This window comes from Dromiciops gliroides, chromosome 3 (genome assembly GCF_019393635.1).
Source record: "Dromiciops gliroides isolate mDroGli1 chromosome 3, mDroGli1.pri, whole genome shotgun sequence".
Lineage (NCBI taxonomy): Eukaryota > Metazoa > Chordata > Mammalia > Microbiotheria > Microbiotheriidae > Dromiciops > Dromiciops gliroides.
This window is the reverse complement of record NC_057863.1, coordinates 545,141,947-545,158,161: the sequence shown is the minus strand read 5'-3', so window position 1 is coordinate 545,158,161 and position 16,215 is coordinate 545,141,947. Positions and strand designations below refer to the sequence as shown.

Genomic DNA, 16,215 nt, shown 5'->3' with positions numbered 1-16,215 from the left:
TGACTATTGCTTTTTCTGAGATTAACTTATCTGTGACTTGCTTGGATTTGTACCTGGTTGTATTGAATCTGAATTGTGGTGTTCTCTGGGTAAATTAAACTAAGAAACGAGGGATAGGAATTCTCTCCCACTTTGAACTTGGAGGCTGAGGAGGCCAGCCTTGTAGAACACTTAAATAAGGAGAAGAACTCAAGATGGCATCAGTACTAAAAGATTCTCAAAGATGCAGTTGATAGAAAAGAAACTGAACACCTGGATAAATTTCTAAAGGACTATTTTAAAATTGAGATTGGGGCACCTAGTTGCCCCAGTGGATAGAGTGCCAGGCCTGAAGTGAGGAAGATTCATCTTCCTGAGTTCAAATCTGGCTTACTAGCTGTGTGACCCATAGCAAGTCACTTCACCCCACGGTGTCTCAGTTTTCTCCTCTGTAAAATGGGGATAACAACACCCACCTCCTAGGGTAGTTGTGAGAATCAAATGAGATAATATTTGTAAAGTGCTTTAGAAAGCTTAAGTGTTATATGAGTTGCAATTGTTAATGACAATCGTCACACTAGTTATTAATTTCAATAGCTAATTATTCATCACCTCAAGAGTTTAGGGACTGGAAGCCTGAGATATTTCTCGTGGAGGGCACTTTCTCCGTGCAGTCTTAGGGAGGTGCATAACGCCCTGGGCCAGGGGCGGGGGCGGGGCGGTTCCCTAATCAGTCGGGTCGGAGGCGGCTCCGCGGCCGGTTCTCCATTCGCTGAGCCACGCTGCCCTTTCTCTACCACAGGAGGAGACTCCATCTGAGAGGCCAGCATTCTAAAAGTGCTAGGAAGTCCTCCTACTAGGTCAGAGAGCAGAGAAAGGCAGGCAGGCTGGGGGCGGGGCGGGGCTGTCGGGAGCCCCGCCCACTTTCCCCTGCGGGCCGGGTGCGAAAAGGGGAGCCAGAATCGGAACCAGGACCCGGAGCCGGAGCCCGGAGCCCGGAGCCCGGAGCCCGGAGCCCGGAACTGAAGGCCGGAGCGGAGCCAGAGCCAGGACCCGGAACCGGAGGCCGCAGCAGAGCCGGACGCATGGGGCCGCGCGTGCTGCTGGTGCGCATGGGCCGGCTGCCCTACGCCGAGGCGCTGGCCCTGCAGGAGCGCTGGCTGCGGCGGCTGCAGGCGGCGCGGGGGCCCGGCGCTGAGGCGGGCGCGCTGCTGCTCGGGGAGCCCGCGGGGCCCACCTACACGGCCGGCCTGAGGGGAGGCCTGGAGCCCGACGAGGAGGCGCGGCTGCGGGCTCTGGGGGCCGAGGTGCGGCGCACGGGCCGCGGCGGCCTCGCCACCTTCCACGGGCCCGGGCAGCTGCTGGCCCACCCGGTGCTGGACCTGCGGCCCTTGGGCCTCCGCCTGCGGATGCACGTGGCGGCGCTGGAGGCCTGCGCCGTGGGCCTGTGCCGCCGCCTGGGCCTCCCTGCCGCCCTCGCCCGGCCCCCGCCCTACACTGGTGTCTGGCTGGGCGATCGCAAAATCTGTGCCATAGGTGGGTGATGCGGGGGGAGGGGCGCTGCGGGGGGAGGGCAGGGCAAGGTTGTGCAGGGCCAGGAGCCCTGAAGGGGGAAGGGGTGTTGAGAGGAGAGAAAGTATTGTATACCTCGAGAGAAATTACCCTGCCTAATACCTTCATTTTTACATAGAAGGAAACTGAGGCCCAGAAAAGTGGAGTGGACTTCCCTACGGTCACTCAGGCCCCAGATATCAGAGACTGCGGATCAGAACCCAGGTTGTTAACACAGTGTTTTTATACCACACTGCATTAGGCACATTGGGGGCAGATCCTTAGGATTCTAGGAATGACAGCTGGATGTCATGGGCGAAGGGTTTGCAGGACGGGCAGGGGGCAAGGCCCAGGGACATTAGGGCTCTTTGGCCAGGGATGACAGGCAAAAGTGAGCAGAGAGGACTGGGGAACTAAAACCTCTTTCCTGATCTCCTCTGTTGTATTTAATTCTCACTTTCATTGCAGCTTGGCCTACTGGATGGAGAGCTGGCCTTTGAACCTGGAAGACCTGTTTTCAGGTCCCCAAGGTGACACATAGGTGGCCCAGTGGATAGAGTGCCAGGCCTGACATCAGGAGGGCCTGAGTTCAAATTTGGCCTCAGACCATGTAGTAGCTGTGTGACCCTGGGCAGATCACTCAACCTGTTTGATTCGGTTTCTTCATCTGTAAAATGAGCTGGAGAAGAAAATGGCAGACCACTCTACTATCTTTGCCAAGAAAACCCCAAATGGGGTCATGAAGAGTCAGGAATGACTAAGCAAAAACAACATATAAGAGGTAATAATAATAGCAATAACTAACATTTATATTCTGCTTACTAGGTGTCAGGCACAGTTCTAAGCACTTTATAGTAATTAGCTCATTTGAAACAACAACAACAACAAAGGTAACGCATACTAGCTTTGCTGTTGTTGCAGAGAAGGTGGCGGTGCCTGGATAGGAAGAGTTACCTTATCTGGGAGTTCCTCAGTCCCTATCCTTATCCTTATAACAATGTAGTTACTGAGGCTGAAAGATTAAGTGACATGTCCAGGGTCACACAGATCATAAGTGTCTTGAGGTAGGATTTGAACTCAGGATTTCAAGGTCATTACTCCATCTACTTTGCCACCAGGCAGGATTTGGCACTTTATTGGATGTGTACAGTTAAGGGAAATAGTTGTGAAATTCTTTTGTAAGCCAGGTATTCAGAATTCTGCTCACATTTCCCCCCAGAATTGATGCTATATAAAGGAGTTGCCTCCTCAAGCAAGCCCCTAAAGACTAGTTAGCCTACGGTACTCTTGAGCTAAAGCACTAATAGTATTGTCAGGAGTACATATCAAGAAGTCAAACCTGGGTTCTAGCCCCCATTCTATCATTGATGAGTTTTGTGACCTTGAACAAGTCAAATCCCTTCTCTGGGCCTTAGTTTCCTGGGTAGATCAGGTTTAATATAAGAAGGGATGGATATATTCTACCCTCCCCTGTAGGGGTAGGGGGTCAGAGGAGATACCATTAGGCACCCATACACTTGTTAATTCTTCAACTGCCCAGGAGACCCAAAGAGCCAGACAGAATTTTAGAACATAGGTATCAGATCTGGATACACGAGCCACATGGGACTCTTCTGCACAGGAATATTATGTCTATGATTAGCTTCCTGTGGCCTAGGAGAAGAAGATGGATCCCATTTCTCCTTCACCTCCTGATATACACAGATACCTGAAGCTGGGAGGGTTTGCTACTATGCAGGATAACAATCTAACCAATCCAAAGGTAACAGAATAAAACTTGATAGAAATCAATGTAAAGTCCTGTGCTTGGGTTCAAAAAATCAGTTGCAGAAATACAAGATAAACAAAGAGTGCCTTGATAGCAGTTCATATGCAGGGGACCTGGAGGTTTTCAAAGCCTTCAAACCTAATAAGAGTCAGCAAAGAGCTGTGGCAGCCAGCTCAAAGGGCCGTGTGAATAGAGAAACAGTGGCCAGGATGAGAGTGGCTATCAGTGACCATTCCACCACCCTCTACCCTGCTCAAATTCCAAATGGAGTACTTTTTGTTGTTGCTCTTGGCAATATGTTTTAGGAAGGAAAGTTGCAGACTGAAGCAAGGTGACCAGGAAGGAACTAGGGATCATGCCATACAAGGATTGGTTGAAGGAAGTTTGGGTATTTGCCCTGGAGAAGGGAAGGTGAGGTAAGGTGGGTAAGGGATTGTACTTGTTCTTTGGGTCCTTCTAGGGCAGAGCTTAAGTTGAGAAAAGACGGATTTTTGCTTAATGCAAGGAAAACCTTCCTCAAAACTGGAGCTGGCCTAAAATGGGATGGGCTACTTTGGGCATCTCCTGTCATTAGGAAAGCTGGATCGTCCTTTGTTGGGGAGGCTGGTAAGAGTCTTTCTACGCTGGCTAGGGGGTTGGACCGGCAGCCTGAGGCTCCCTGATGCAAGCTTGGGTTCTCTGATTTCAGGGGTCCGATGTGGAAGGCATATCACATCCCATGGTCTGGCTCTGAACTGCTCCACAGATCTGACGTGGTTTGAGCACATCGTACCCTGTGGCCTGGTGGGAACGGGAGTCACCTCCCTCAGTGAAGAGCTCCAGAGGCGGATCACTGTGGAGGACGCCACAGAACCCTTTCTGGAAGCCTTTGAAGAGGCCTTCCAGTGCACGCTGACATTGCACCACGATGACAGTGACTGACAGACCTTTCCCAAGGGGTCAGCCCCAGGAACCCAGCATCAATCAAACTGCTGGCCGGGCTTCAAGAGGACCCAGGAATGGGCAGACGTTGTTTGTAATGAACACTGGACTTGGGGATCAAAAGGTTGGGGTTCAGATGTGGGCACTGACATTGAACCAGCTGTGTCACCTTAGACGAGTCACTTCCTATATCAATTTCCCCATCTGTAAAATGGGAGAAAATCATATTTGCCCTACCTACCTCACAAGGCTTTTGTGAGGAAAGGGTTTCATTTTAGGAGAAGGGGTCAGGAGATAGGGGTTCATATTCCTGCTCTGACCCAATCAACATGCCTGTGGATTAGGTGCTTTATCTGTGAGCCTTCATTCCCTTGGATGGCAATAATAATGGTTGTACTACCTACCTCACCAGATTGTTGTGAAGAAAGTGCTTTGTAAGTCTTAAAGGGCTATAAAATGAGGTCATATATTTTAAAACCCTAATTAAAGCTATATAAAAGTGAAAGGTATTTTTATTCACTTAATGACCTCATGCTGGCATATGGCACGCTAATGAGGGAAGACAAAACACAAAGGAGGGCTAGAAAGTGGGGAAGGTGGGTGCCCCTCATACCTACCTGGGGTTAAAGGGAGCTGGTGAGCAGATGCAGCAGTCTGGGGAGTGAAGTGTTTGGTAAGTGGGTCTAAAATGATTAAAATAATGAGAGGAAGCCGGAAGAGATCTTGGCAATCAAGTAGTCCCGGTCTCTCGTTTTACAGATGAGGAAATCTAAGCCCAGATAGATTGAGGGACTTTTCCAAGGATATGGAATTAGTCACTAGGAGAACTGGGACTCAACAGTTCCCCCAACTTCCAATTCAGGGATTTGTCTTTCCCGTTTCTCGGCATCAGCTTGTGACACGGGGCCTTGCTCAGTAAATATTTGTTGGCTGAATGATTGTGGGTGAACAAGAGCCATATCCCCTGGGCCCTAGCTTTCTCATCTAAAAAGACCATACCATTCCCCTACCTCACAGAGCTGTTTATCATGTTACAGCATCCTGGCTACATAGCCAAGTAATTAATTTCACCAAATCCTGAAATCGTAAGGGCCTTTAGGGGTCATCTAATCCTACTCCCAGTTCTAGGACTATTCATGGTAACTCCTCATAGGTTTGGTTCCTGTCTCCAGCTCAGCCTTTGGTCTCTCCAACACAGTAGCTTTCTTCCCTAAAATGAAGGGGTTGGATTAGATCTTTAAAATTCACTCCATCTCTCTCAGCTCATCTCTGACACTCTGTGGTCTATGCTGTAAGGGCCTTATCCTGCATAAAATCCAGGGCCTGGTGACTGAGTTCCATTCATTCAGGAGCCAATGGGCATAAAGACATCAAGGCTGATTGGGATACACTGAGGGGACTGAAGCAATGAGAAGGAAAGTTATGGTGATATAAGAAGCAATTAGAAAAGAGCTGGCCTTGGGAGTCAGGAAGGCCTTAGCTCAAGTCCTGCATAGTATTTCCTGAGACAAATCCTTTGACCCTGAGGGGGTCTGAGGGTCCCCTCTAAGACTATAATTTGGAGAACAGTTTCAAATCTTAATTGGTAGAGGGGAATTTCCTTAAGGGTTCTTTATGTCAATCAATCAATTGCAGAACAGTTTCTGATCTTGTTAGAGTTTCTTCCCTATGTCAGTCAAGCAGCAAGACTGTAGTAAGCATCTATATAATGTGGCAGGCACTGTGCTACATCAGCAGAAACAAGTTTTGTCCCCCCTCCCTTTAAAAACAAACAAATTGACTTTGGATTCAAAAGACTCAGACCCAGCTATAACACCTACTAGCTATGCAAAGCCCTGGGCAAGTCATATTACCTCTTAGTTTACTCATTAGTAAACTGAGGATTGCATGCTGCACTCTCCACCTTGATCTGGTTGAGTTTCAAAAAAGGTTAGTAGCATAAAAGATGTGTTTCCTTAACTGTAAATGGGGATAATAATCCAGGCAGCTGGTGGCTCAGTGGATTGAGTGCCGGGCCTGGACTCAGAAAAAACTGGGTTCACATTGGGCTGCAGACATTTACTAGCTATGTGACCCTGGGCAAATCAACTTAACCTCTGTTTACCTTAAACTCCTGGAGAAGAAAATAGCAAACCACTGTAGTGTCATTACCAATAAAACCTTGTGGTCAGTATTGGTGTGCTATGGTCCACGGGGTCACAAAGAATCGGACACAACTGAATGACAAGATGGTTGTGGGGATCCAATGAGATAACAAGCTTTGGAAACCTGAAAGTGCTTTATAAATGCTAGATATTATTATCAATCCATCTATTCTTCCTAATACCTATATTTGTGCCAGGCTCTGTGCTAGGTCCTGGGAATACAAAGACAATGTTGAAAACTCTAGGAGCTTGGGGGGGGAGGGGAGGAGGGCAGAGAACAACAAAAAGACTGGTTTCTTATATGAAATGGGAGAGGAATTCCGCCCCCCCCACCTCCCCAGCCCCCCCTTCCCACTAATAAAGGCTGCACTGAAATACTCAACCATTTCTAATTGGGAATATAGTCACAAATTCCTTATCTAAATGGGATGTAGTCCTTGTCCTTGGGACAAAATATATGGCATCAATCAGTGGAAAGAGGGCCTGAGTTCAAATGCTGACTCTGCCACTTGCAATTGGACTAGATGACCCCCATGGTCCTTTCCAGCTCTAAGTCTGTGAACCACTTTAGGTCATGCTGAGGGGGTGGTCCCCCAAGAGGAAGTCAGTGATTGTCAGCAGTCTCCAGTTTCCAGGTTAGCCTGAGCAGTGCTGATCCAAAGCAGGACTTCTTAGCCCTCAGCACTGAGAAATCAGGGCTAATGTTCGACTGAATAATCTTTCATTCACGTCAGCCCCAGGCGCCCTGTTATCACTGGGAAGAATTATGGGAGGTTACATTCCTTTCCAAAAAGGAAATGCCCCCCAACAAAGACACCCAGATTAATGGCTCGGTTTCCAAACCTTTATTGACTTTGGCAGGCTGAGGATTTGGGCTCTGCTTTGCTAAATGGCTTTTGTTGACTCAAAAGACCATTGTGGCTAGAACTCTTTGAACACAGAATATGGTCTGTTAGAGCGAGGAGGAACCTTAGGGCAGAGAAGGTTTGACCAGGGAGCAGAGACCACATAGCCACAGATTCTAAGTAAGCTTAGATCTTGAGCTAGAAGGCACCAACCCCGTCATGCTTAAAATGATGAACACATTCCCATGTGTAAAGACCAGAAAAGAGGATTGAATGTGAAGACATGCGTCCATCAGATACAGCTTAGTGTATGTAGGTATGCATGTATGTGTGTATTTTGTATAGAGATCATGCATGAAAACATGAATCTTGGATACCGTTCCATCTGTATGTATATTGATTACATATGAATGTTTGAGTCCATTATATGCATCCTGATCTAGGTGTATGTATATGTATGTATAAATGAGAATAATCACGGGAGGGAATGAGCATTTATTAAGCATCTACCACATGCTGGGCACTGTGGTAAGCCCTTTAAAAATAATTCATTTGATCGTCACAACAACCCTGAGAGGTAGGTGCTATGATGATCCCCATTCTACAGTTCAGGAAACAGACAAAGTTGAAGTGACTTACCCAGGATCACATAGCTACTAAGTGAGTCCAAATTAGAATTCAGGTCTTCTTGACTATCCACATATATACATGTTCATATGTGTATGTATGTGTGTGCATGGTACGTTATGTATACAGTTATCCCTTCCACATCACAACTTTCCCTACCCCGGTTTCTGTATATAGCTGGTGGGCATAAGAAATTAAATGGGAGTTTTGCAGAAGCCACAGACAACACAGAACCTATGACAAAATACTTAACCCAAATTTTACAATAAGGTACTATCAACACCCCATAAAAGAAAAAAAATTAAGACTTCTCCTCTGGTATGAAGGGAGGACCAAAAAATTTTATGCAGATTTTCTAGATCTCAGGAGCCCGGCACCCCTAAGCCCCAAGATGTGGAAGGGATAACTGTATATGCACATATGTGTGTGTACGTGTGTATATATACACATAACATACACACACACATATACATATACACAGATTTAACTTGATAATACCAACAGTGCTGTGTGTGACTATGTACCTTTCTGAATTTACCTCTGCTCTCTTCTGTGTATTTCTTAAATGTTTCATTCACTTTTTCCTTTCTTATCCTTTTTTGTGTCACTGTAACTACTGCTAGATAGATCCACATAAACACTAAGTAAACACTTTCTCTTGTAATGACTATAGTTGAGCAAAACACATGTGTGTTGTGTTAGTAGACCTGAAAAATGTCTTGTTTTGCATCTATGGTCCATCACTTCTCCCCCATGAGTCTTCTGGGATCCAGACAGTTATTGCATTGATCAGATTTCTTCAATCTTTCAAAGTTGTTTTCATTTATAGTATTGTGGTCATTGTGTAAAAGGTCCTGGCTCTCAATTCCTAGAATATCTTCATATAATAATATAATATGGAGGTCATATAATCACTTCCTATAATAACAACACTTCTTACCAAGATGGCTGCTCAAGTGGGAGGCCAATTGTCTACCTCCCACATATTTATCTACTCCAGCAAAGCCCTGATGTTCATAGTCAACTGAATAATGATCAAGAAATCCAGTGAGAAACAACAGTATCTGACTTCTTCCACCCCAGAAATTCCTGCAAAAAGGCAGCCAGAATCCCACAGGCAAAAGGGAAAGGGTCTCCTCCATCCAATCCAGCACCATATAGCAGGGTAGCTTCCCAGCTCAGCCAGAGCCTACAGAGCTCTGAGGCTGAGGCAGCAAGAGTGGAGGGTTCCCTTGCAAAAGCCCCAGGATGCTCATAAAGGCCCAACAAGGGGACCTCGGAAACCCTGGGGAGTGACAGTGGGAAGGACAATGATCGGACCAGAAGAGTCAAAGCCCAGGAGCTCTGAGGACCCTAACACTGTCCCAAGACTACTGAGGGGGCCCTGAAGATCCAGAACTTTGAACCTTAAAGATTAGCGGGGGGAGGGGGGGCACATAACCTAACTGTGTAAGGTGGAAGTCAATGTAAAAAGCTCCTCCAAAGGTAAAGATTGACTCCTCCACCCAAAACTGCAGCAGGGAATAGAGCCCATCCCCAGCATGAAGGCATGATTCAGGAGCTAACAAACACTGAAGAGATGAGTAAAGCAGAGATAACAATGGTCGATATTTAAAAACCACTGAAAAATCTAGAGTTCCCCGGGTATAATAAGTTGCATTTCCGTGGCATTTTAAGGTTTTCAAATCTCTTTACACATTACCTAAATGATTCCCAACAACAAAACTCTGTAAGGTAGGTACTATTATTATCTCTACTTTATAGATTATAGTTTATACTTTATAGTTACTGAATCAAGTTAAAGTGGTCACTTAACTAGGAAGTAGCTGAGGCAGTATTTGAAGTCAGGACTATCTGGACTCCAAGTGTGGCACTTAACTTACTATGTCATTTAGCTGCCTCTAATATGACTAACACTCTCATTTTTACAGATGAAAAACCTGAGGCCCAGTTAGGAGAATAAGATATTTTAAAAATAGGAGTAAGAGAACTATGGAAACAGAGAACAGGAGGGTAGAGAGATTGAAAGGCAGAGGCCAGTGAATGAGCAAATAGAGTGAAAGGGAGAATCAAAAGGAAGGAATCCGATGGAAAAATGAGAGACTGGGCAGGAAAAGAGATATGAGGGAGAATGAGAGATAGATGCAATAGCGAGAGAGGTGAGAATGAGAGAGGTGAGAATGAGAGATGGAAAATGAAAGATGGGACTAGTGAGAAACAGATGGGTGAGGGGGAATGAGAGAGACATGGAAGGCAGAGGTGGAATGATGCAGCATAGCAAAGATAATAAGAGCCAAGACTGGGAGGGACGGAGAGAGACAGAGACAGAGAGAAGAAAGAATCAGAGAGACAGGGCTAGGGGTAGGAGAAGAAGTGAATGAGAGTCAGAGGGAAGAGAGAGGACACAGAAGCAGGCGAGTAAAAGAATCCCAGGAGGAGAGAGAGAGAGAGCTAGGGAGCTGGGGGTGGGGGAGAGAGAATTGATGCCAATAGACCAAACTCGAGATGGGGTTAGACTGGGTGAAAACAGAGAAACCAGAGGGATATAGGCTCCCACTGAGTTGCAGTTAAAAATAAACAGACTCGACCCTGCTACTTCCTCCCATGACCCATTTTTCACCTCCTGGGGAGAGCTAGGCTTCCAAGAATTATACCCCCCTACCACCAAGATCATCCTCCCCCAATGATCCCCCCTAGTCCCAAATACCCTGGGCTCAGGCATTAATATATGAACTGTCACTGAAGCCTCCAATCCCAGTGACTCCTCAAGGCAGCACTTGTCCTGACCTATCTCAAGTCCCTCCTTTTCCAGGAAGATATACCTGATAGTTTCAAACCTCACCCAACCAGCCCCTCTACAAACATACCTTGAGGCATCTGATATTATTCCGTTTTTATAAAATCTCAGTGTCACCCCCTTTTTGAATGACCCATGTTTATATAACTCTTCTATCTAGGAATGATTAAAACTGCTTTTCTTGCTGTTCCTCATATAGCACTCCCATTTCCCATCTCCATGCCTTTGACCTGGCCAACTCCCATGCCTAGAATTTAGTGTCTTCACCTCTGCCTCTTTTAGTCCCTTGTTTCCTTCCAAGCTCAGCTCAAACCTCCCTTTCTACATTGAGGTCTTTCCTGACCCCCTACCTGTCAGTGCCTACCCTAACTCAATGATCTTGTAGTTTTGTGTTCCTTTTGTATACTCTTCTACATATATACATATATAGACATATGTATATGTGTGTATACACACATGTCTTGTCTTCTCCAATGGAATGTAAGCTCCTTGAGGCCAGGGACTGCTTCTTTTTTGTCATTTTATCTCCAGTGTCTAAAACAGTGCAAGACACATCTTAGATGTTTAATAAATGCTTGTTGATTGATTTAATCCCAATTTTACAGAGGAAGAAACTGAGGGTCAGAGAAGGTGAGTAAAGTAGTAAACTGAATATCAGGGATTTGCTCCACAATCTTTTGCCAACACTTTCCCTCTATACTATCCTTCCTCTCTGCTGACAAAGTTGGTTACAAAGACTAGTTTAGTAGCAGATTCTCATTGCCTTCCAATGTTAGTCAAAGGATCCAATCTTTTGCCATTCCCTGCCTCCCACACCTCCATATGGCCCCTGCTCCTCTCTGCCAGTGGAATGGGATGCTAAGGATGGGGCATGCTGGAGCCAAGTCAAACCACCTCTCTCCAGAGCCCATGGTTAAATTTTTAATGTGAGCAGAATCAGCAAATGCTACAAACCAGGGCTCAACTTATTATTTTATTAATTGTCTAGACTTAAGAAAATGATGGAGAAAATGTTAATAATACAGGTTAAACTTAAAAGTGTCTTGAATACTTTTTTTTTTTGGAGAGCCAGGTGTTAAACATTTACCAGCATATCCCTGGAGAAAAGATGACTAATCCTACCACCCTCTTAAATACCCACCTTTCCAGGACCCCTGTATCCTCCCCACCCCATCAGTCTAATAGTACCTACTTAGCAAAGATAATAGATTAAAATAGAAAATCTCATAGATTTGAAACCTTAGAGACCTTCCAGTCCAATTCCTATATTTTATCAATGAGGAAACAGAGGCACAGAAAGGCTAAGTGACTTGCCCCACATCACACAGCTAATAAATGGCAGAGTCAGGATTTGAACTCAAGTCATATGACTATAAATCAAGTACACTTTCTGCTGTACCATGCTCCTTCTCAGCCAAACTCCCACACTTTGGCTCCACTCTGCCTTGGACTTCTCCTCTGCCTATTCACTTCTCAAACCCTTGCAACCCACTACACTAACACAGCCCACTGTTCAATATTGCCAATAGATTCTCTTTTTTTGTTTCCAATTTCTAATTCTCTTCCTTACTCCAATCCCTCCACCTGCTGAGAAGAAATATGATACCAGTTGTTCATACGAAGTCATGCAAAACATTTCCACATTAGCCATCCTTTGCCAGGGGGTGGGGAGGGTTTAAGAAAAATAATGAGAGAGAAAGAAATACTTCAATCTCTACTCAGAGTATCTCAGTTCTGTCTCTGGAAGTGGATATCATTTTTCATTATGAATCCTTTGGAATTGTGGTAGATCAGTATCTTGATCAAAATTTCTAAGTTGATTATGTTACAATATTGCTGTTACTGTGTACATTATCCCCCTAATTCTGCTCACTTCACTTTGCATCAGTTCATATAAATCTTCCCAGGTTTTTCTGAAACTATCCCCTTCACCATTTCTTACAGCATAATAGTATTCTATCACATTTATATACCTTAACTTTTTCAACCACTCCCCAGTTGCTGGGCATCCCCATGGTTTCCAATTCTTTGCCACCACAAGAACTGCTATAATTTTTTTTTTTTACATATGAGTCCTTTTCCTTTTTCTTTGATCTCTCTGTCATACAGACCTAGGAGTGGTATTGCTGGGTCAAAGGGTATGAACAGTTTTATAGCATTTGGGGGCATAGTTCCAAATTGCTTTCCAGAATGGTTGGATTAGTTCATAGTTCCACCAACAGTGCATTAGTGTACCTATTTTCTCACATCCCCTCCAGTAATTGTCATTTTCCTTTTCAATGACCTTAGTCAATTTGATGGTTGTGAGATGGTACCTCAAAGTTGTTTTAATTTTATTTTTTCTAGTTATTAGTGATTTAAGCATTTTTAAATGATTATTGGTAACTGATTTTTTCCTTCTGAAAACTGCCTGTTCATATCCTTTGACCATTTATCAATTGGGGAAAGGCTCTTATTTTTATGTTTGGCTCAATTCCCTATATATTTGAGAAATGATACCATTATCAGATAAACTTTCTGTAAATTCCCCCCACCCCAGTTTCCTGCTTCCCTTCTAATTTTGGCTGCATTGGTTTTGTTTGCATAAAACCTTTTCAATTTGATTTAATCAAAATTGTCCACTTTAATTCCCGCAATACTTTATCTCTTGTTAGGTCATGAACTTGTCCCCTATCTATATACCTGAAAGGTAATTTTTTCCATGCTCCCCTAATTTGTTTATGACATCATTCTTTATGTCTAAATCATGTATCCATTTTGAGTTTATCTTGACATATGGTATGAAATGTGGGTCTAGTCATAGTTTCTGACATATTGCTTTTGTATTTTCCTAGAAATTCTTGGCAAATGGTAAGTTCTTGAACCAATATCTGAGATCTTTGGGTTTGCAAACACCAGGATACTATGCTATATATTGTATATTGTGTACCTAGTCTATTCCATTGATCTACCATTCTCTTTCTTATCCAGCACCAAATTGTTTTGATTATTACTGCTTTGTCAATGGGCTCTTTAAAAAAACAACAAATTTTTATTTATGTTTTTTGTTTTTATGTCACCTGCATTTCTCAATGTCCCACTTTTTTCCCTCTTAAAGAACCATATAACAAAGAATAAAAAGAGGAAGAAAAAAACTCAGTTCATCAAAAATAATCAACATATGATATACTCTTAAAACATTCCATACCCATAATTACCCACTAATAGGTGGCTCAATGATTAGAGCACAAGACTTGGAATCAGGAAGGTGTGAGTTCAAATCCTTCTTCAGATATTCACCAGCTACATGACACTGGGAAAATCGCTTAACTTCTCTATCTGTCTTAATTTCCTCATCTGTAAAATGAAGATAATAATACCTATGTCCCAGGGTTATTGTGAAAAAAATAAGAAGATAGTTGTAAAGCATTTTGAAAACCTTAAAATGCTACTGTAAATGCTAGTCATTGTTTTTACCTCTGGAAGGAAGGTGCCTTCTAATGCCAGTGAACTCTTAATTACCAAATCCAATAACTTTTATAAAAATTTACCTTTTTTTTCAATCAAAATTTACTTATTCTTTTCAATCAAGAAAAATTCACTTTCTCTCCCTCCCACTCTCATTCCAGTTGAAAAAGAGAAACAAAACCCCATTACAAACATGTATAATAAAGCGAAACTAATTTCCTCTTTGGTCATGTCCAAAATAAAGTCTCATTCTAAACTGTGTTCTTCACCTCTCTCCTGGAAAGTTAGCAGCATGTTTCATAATTAGTCCTCTGGAATCGTGTTTAGTCATTGTGTTGATCAGAGTCCCCAAGTCTTTCAATCCAATAGTTTCTTGTCAGACTTCATTCTTGACCTCTCTGCAGTTTTCGTCAGTTTTAAATGCTCTCTTCACCCTCACCTTTACAAGCATCCTATTCCAAGGTTTACAACTCCTCCATCTGTGATCATCTGTCATCCACTGTGTCCTCCCCCTTGGCACCAGAGAGCTTTGGCCTCTTTGTTTGCTATATTCTTTTTAGTAGGGATCGCACCAACTCCCTGACATTCAATTTTTGCAGATCACTGCCAGCTCTAAATTCTGTCTTGAGCCCACAGTATGAAAGTCCCGACCCCATACACATCTCAAACTCAACATTTCAAAAACTGAATTCATTATCTTCATCTCATACTCACTCCTCCTCACTCCATACTTCCTTATTTCTGTTGAGGGCAACACCTATCTTCCAGTAACCCAGGATCCCAACCAAAGGTATCATCCTTAACTTTTCCCTTTTTTTTACCCATCCCTATATCCAGATATCAGAGTTTTATTGATTCTACCTCTTTAACAAAAATCCCCAAATTATCCCTTTTTCTCTATTCACACTGCTACCACCCTAAGGCAGACCCTCTTTATTTATTTTCTGGATAATTTTAAAAGCCTCATCATGGGTCTCCTAGCTTTTCTTTATCTCTTCTTTTCAACCTTCAACCTCCCATTCAAAAATATCTCCTCCCTCCAACATTACATAATACTTGGTTCTTGTTTTATTTTTCTCATTATAGTCTTTTCTGCCCTGCTACTATATAGTACTGTGTATTTGTATAATAATAATAATAGCTAGTCTGAGTTTTCAGGTTTGTAAAGCACTTTACTTAGAAATCATTTAATCCTCATAGTCTCCCTGCTGAGAGAGATTAAGCAACTTGCCCTGCAACACATAACTAATGTCTGAAGCGGCATGGAAACTCAGGGCTTTCTGACTTCAAGTTCAGTGCTCTATACATTACACTACCCTAGCTGCATGCTCTAGTGATCATTCCATGCTCCTTCCCCAACCCCTCAACACCTCCAGATCATAAGCTCTCGGAAGTCAGGGGCTGAGTTATATCTAAACTTTGGGTCCTAAACTCTGCACTATGTAGCCACTTAATTTGGTTTTTGAATGAAAGAATGACACAAGCTTTGTTAACAGTCTTGAACCATTTTGAAATTGGGGGCTGCCAGCATTGTGCCTGTTTATAAATTATGCCTCCCCAATATGATTGTAAGTTCCTTCAAAGACAGAAACTGAGTATTCCCTCAGTGAACCCACAGGAATCCTATCTTCCCTTAGCACATCTAGCACAAGGACGGCCACACAATTGATGTTCTATTAAGGCTTGATGCACTGAGTTGAACTATCCAATAGAAGATGGAGGAAGTCCAACTGGAGATGAGAAAAGGTTCATATTTAGTTCCTCAGGAAGCCAAATACTCAATCGGATTCACTATAAGAACTGAAGGAACAGGGAGTGAAAAACTTAAAGGGCCAAAGGACCAGGCTTCTCAGCTTGGAGAAGAAAAGACTGAGCGACAACTTAATGATGGTGATGATCTGTCCATATATAAGGGAGGGAAGAGGCAGAGGAAGGAGATGATACTGGTACACTGTAGTAGCATACAAAAAATACTGGTTGGCTTGAATTGACTGTGTCTTCCCCCTTAGACTGGGGGCTCCCTGAGGGTGGAGACCTGTTCCGAATTTGGCATCCTTTCTATTTCCCCCTCGGAGGTACTCAGCACGGGACTCTGCCCCAGGATTGCTCAGTCCATACCCTCTGACTGGGTTTCTT

General features: G+C 43.8%; 1 protein-coding gene across 1 annotated transcript; it reads left to right on the top strand.

Annotated features, from left to right (window-relative positions):
* Positions 1 to 723: 723 nt before the first annotated feature.
* LIPT2 (lipoyl(octanoyl) transferase 2) lies at positions 724 to 6,591 on the top strand. Its single transcript, XM_043998604.1, has 2 exons — positions 724 to 1,515; positions 3,987 to 6,591. The coding sequence occupies exons 1-2, from the start codon at positions 1,065 to 1,067 to the stop codon at positions 4,217 to 4,219; spliced, it is 684 nt and encodes a 227-aa protein (XP_043854539.1). The 5' UTR covers positions 724 to 1,064; the 3' UTR covers positions 4,220 to 6,591.
* Positions 6,592 to 16,215: the final 9,624 nt, after the last annotated feature.

Coding starts and splice junctions, on each gene's coding strand:
- LIPT2 (XM_043998604.1), top strand. CDS start 1,065: ATGGGGCCGCGCGTGCTGCTGGTGCGCATGGGCCGGCTGCCCTACGCC. Junction 1,516..3,986: donor TCGCAAAATCTGTGCCATAG/GTGGGTGATGCG, acceptor CTCTGATTTCAG/GGGTCCGATGTGGAAGGCAT.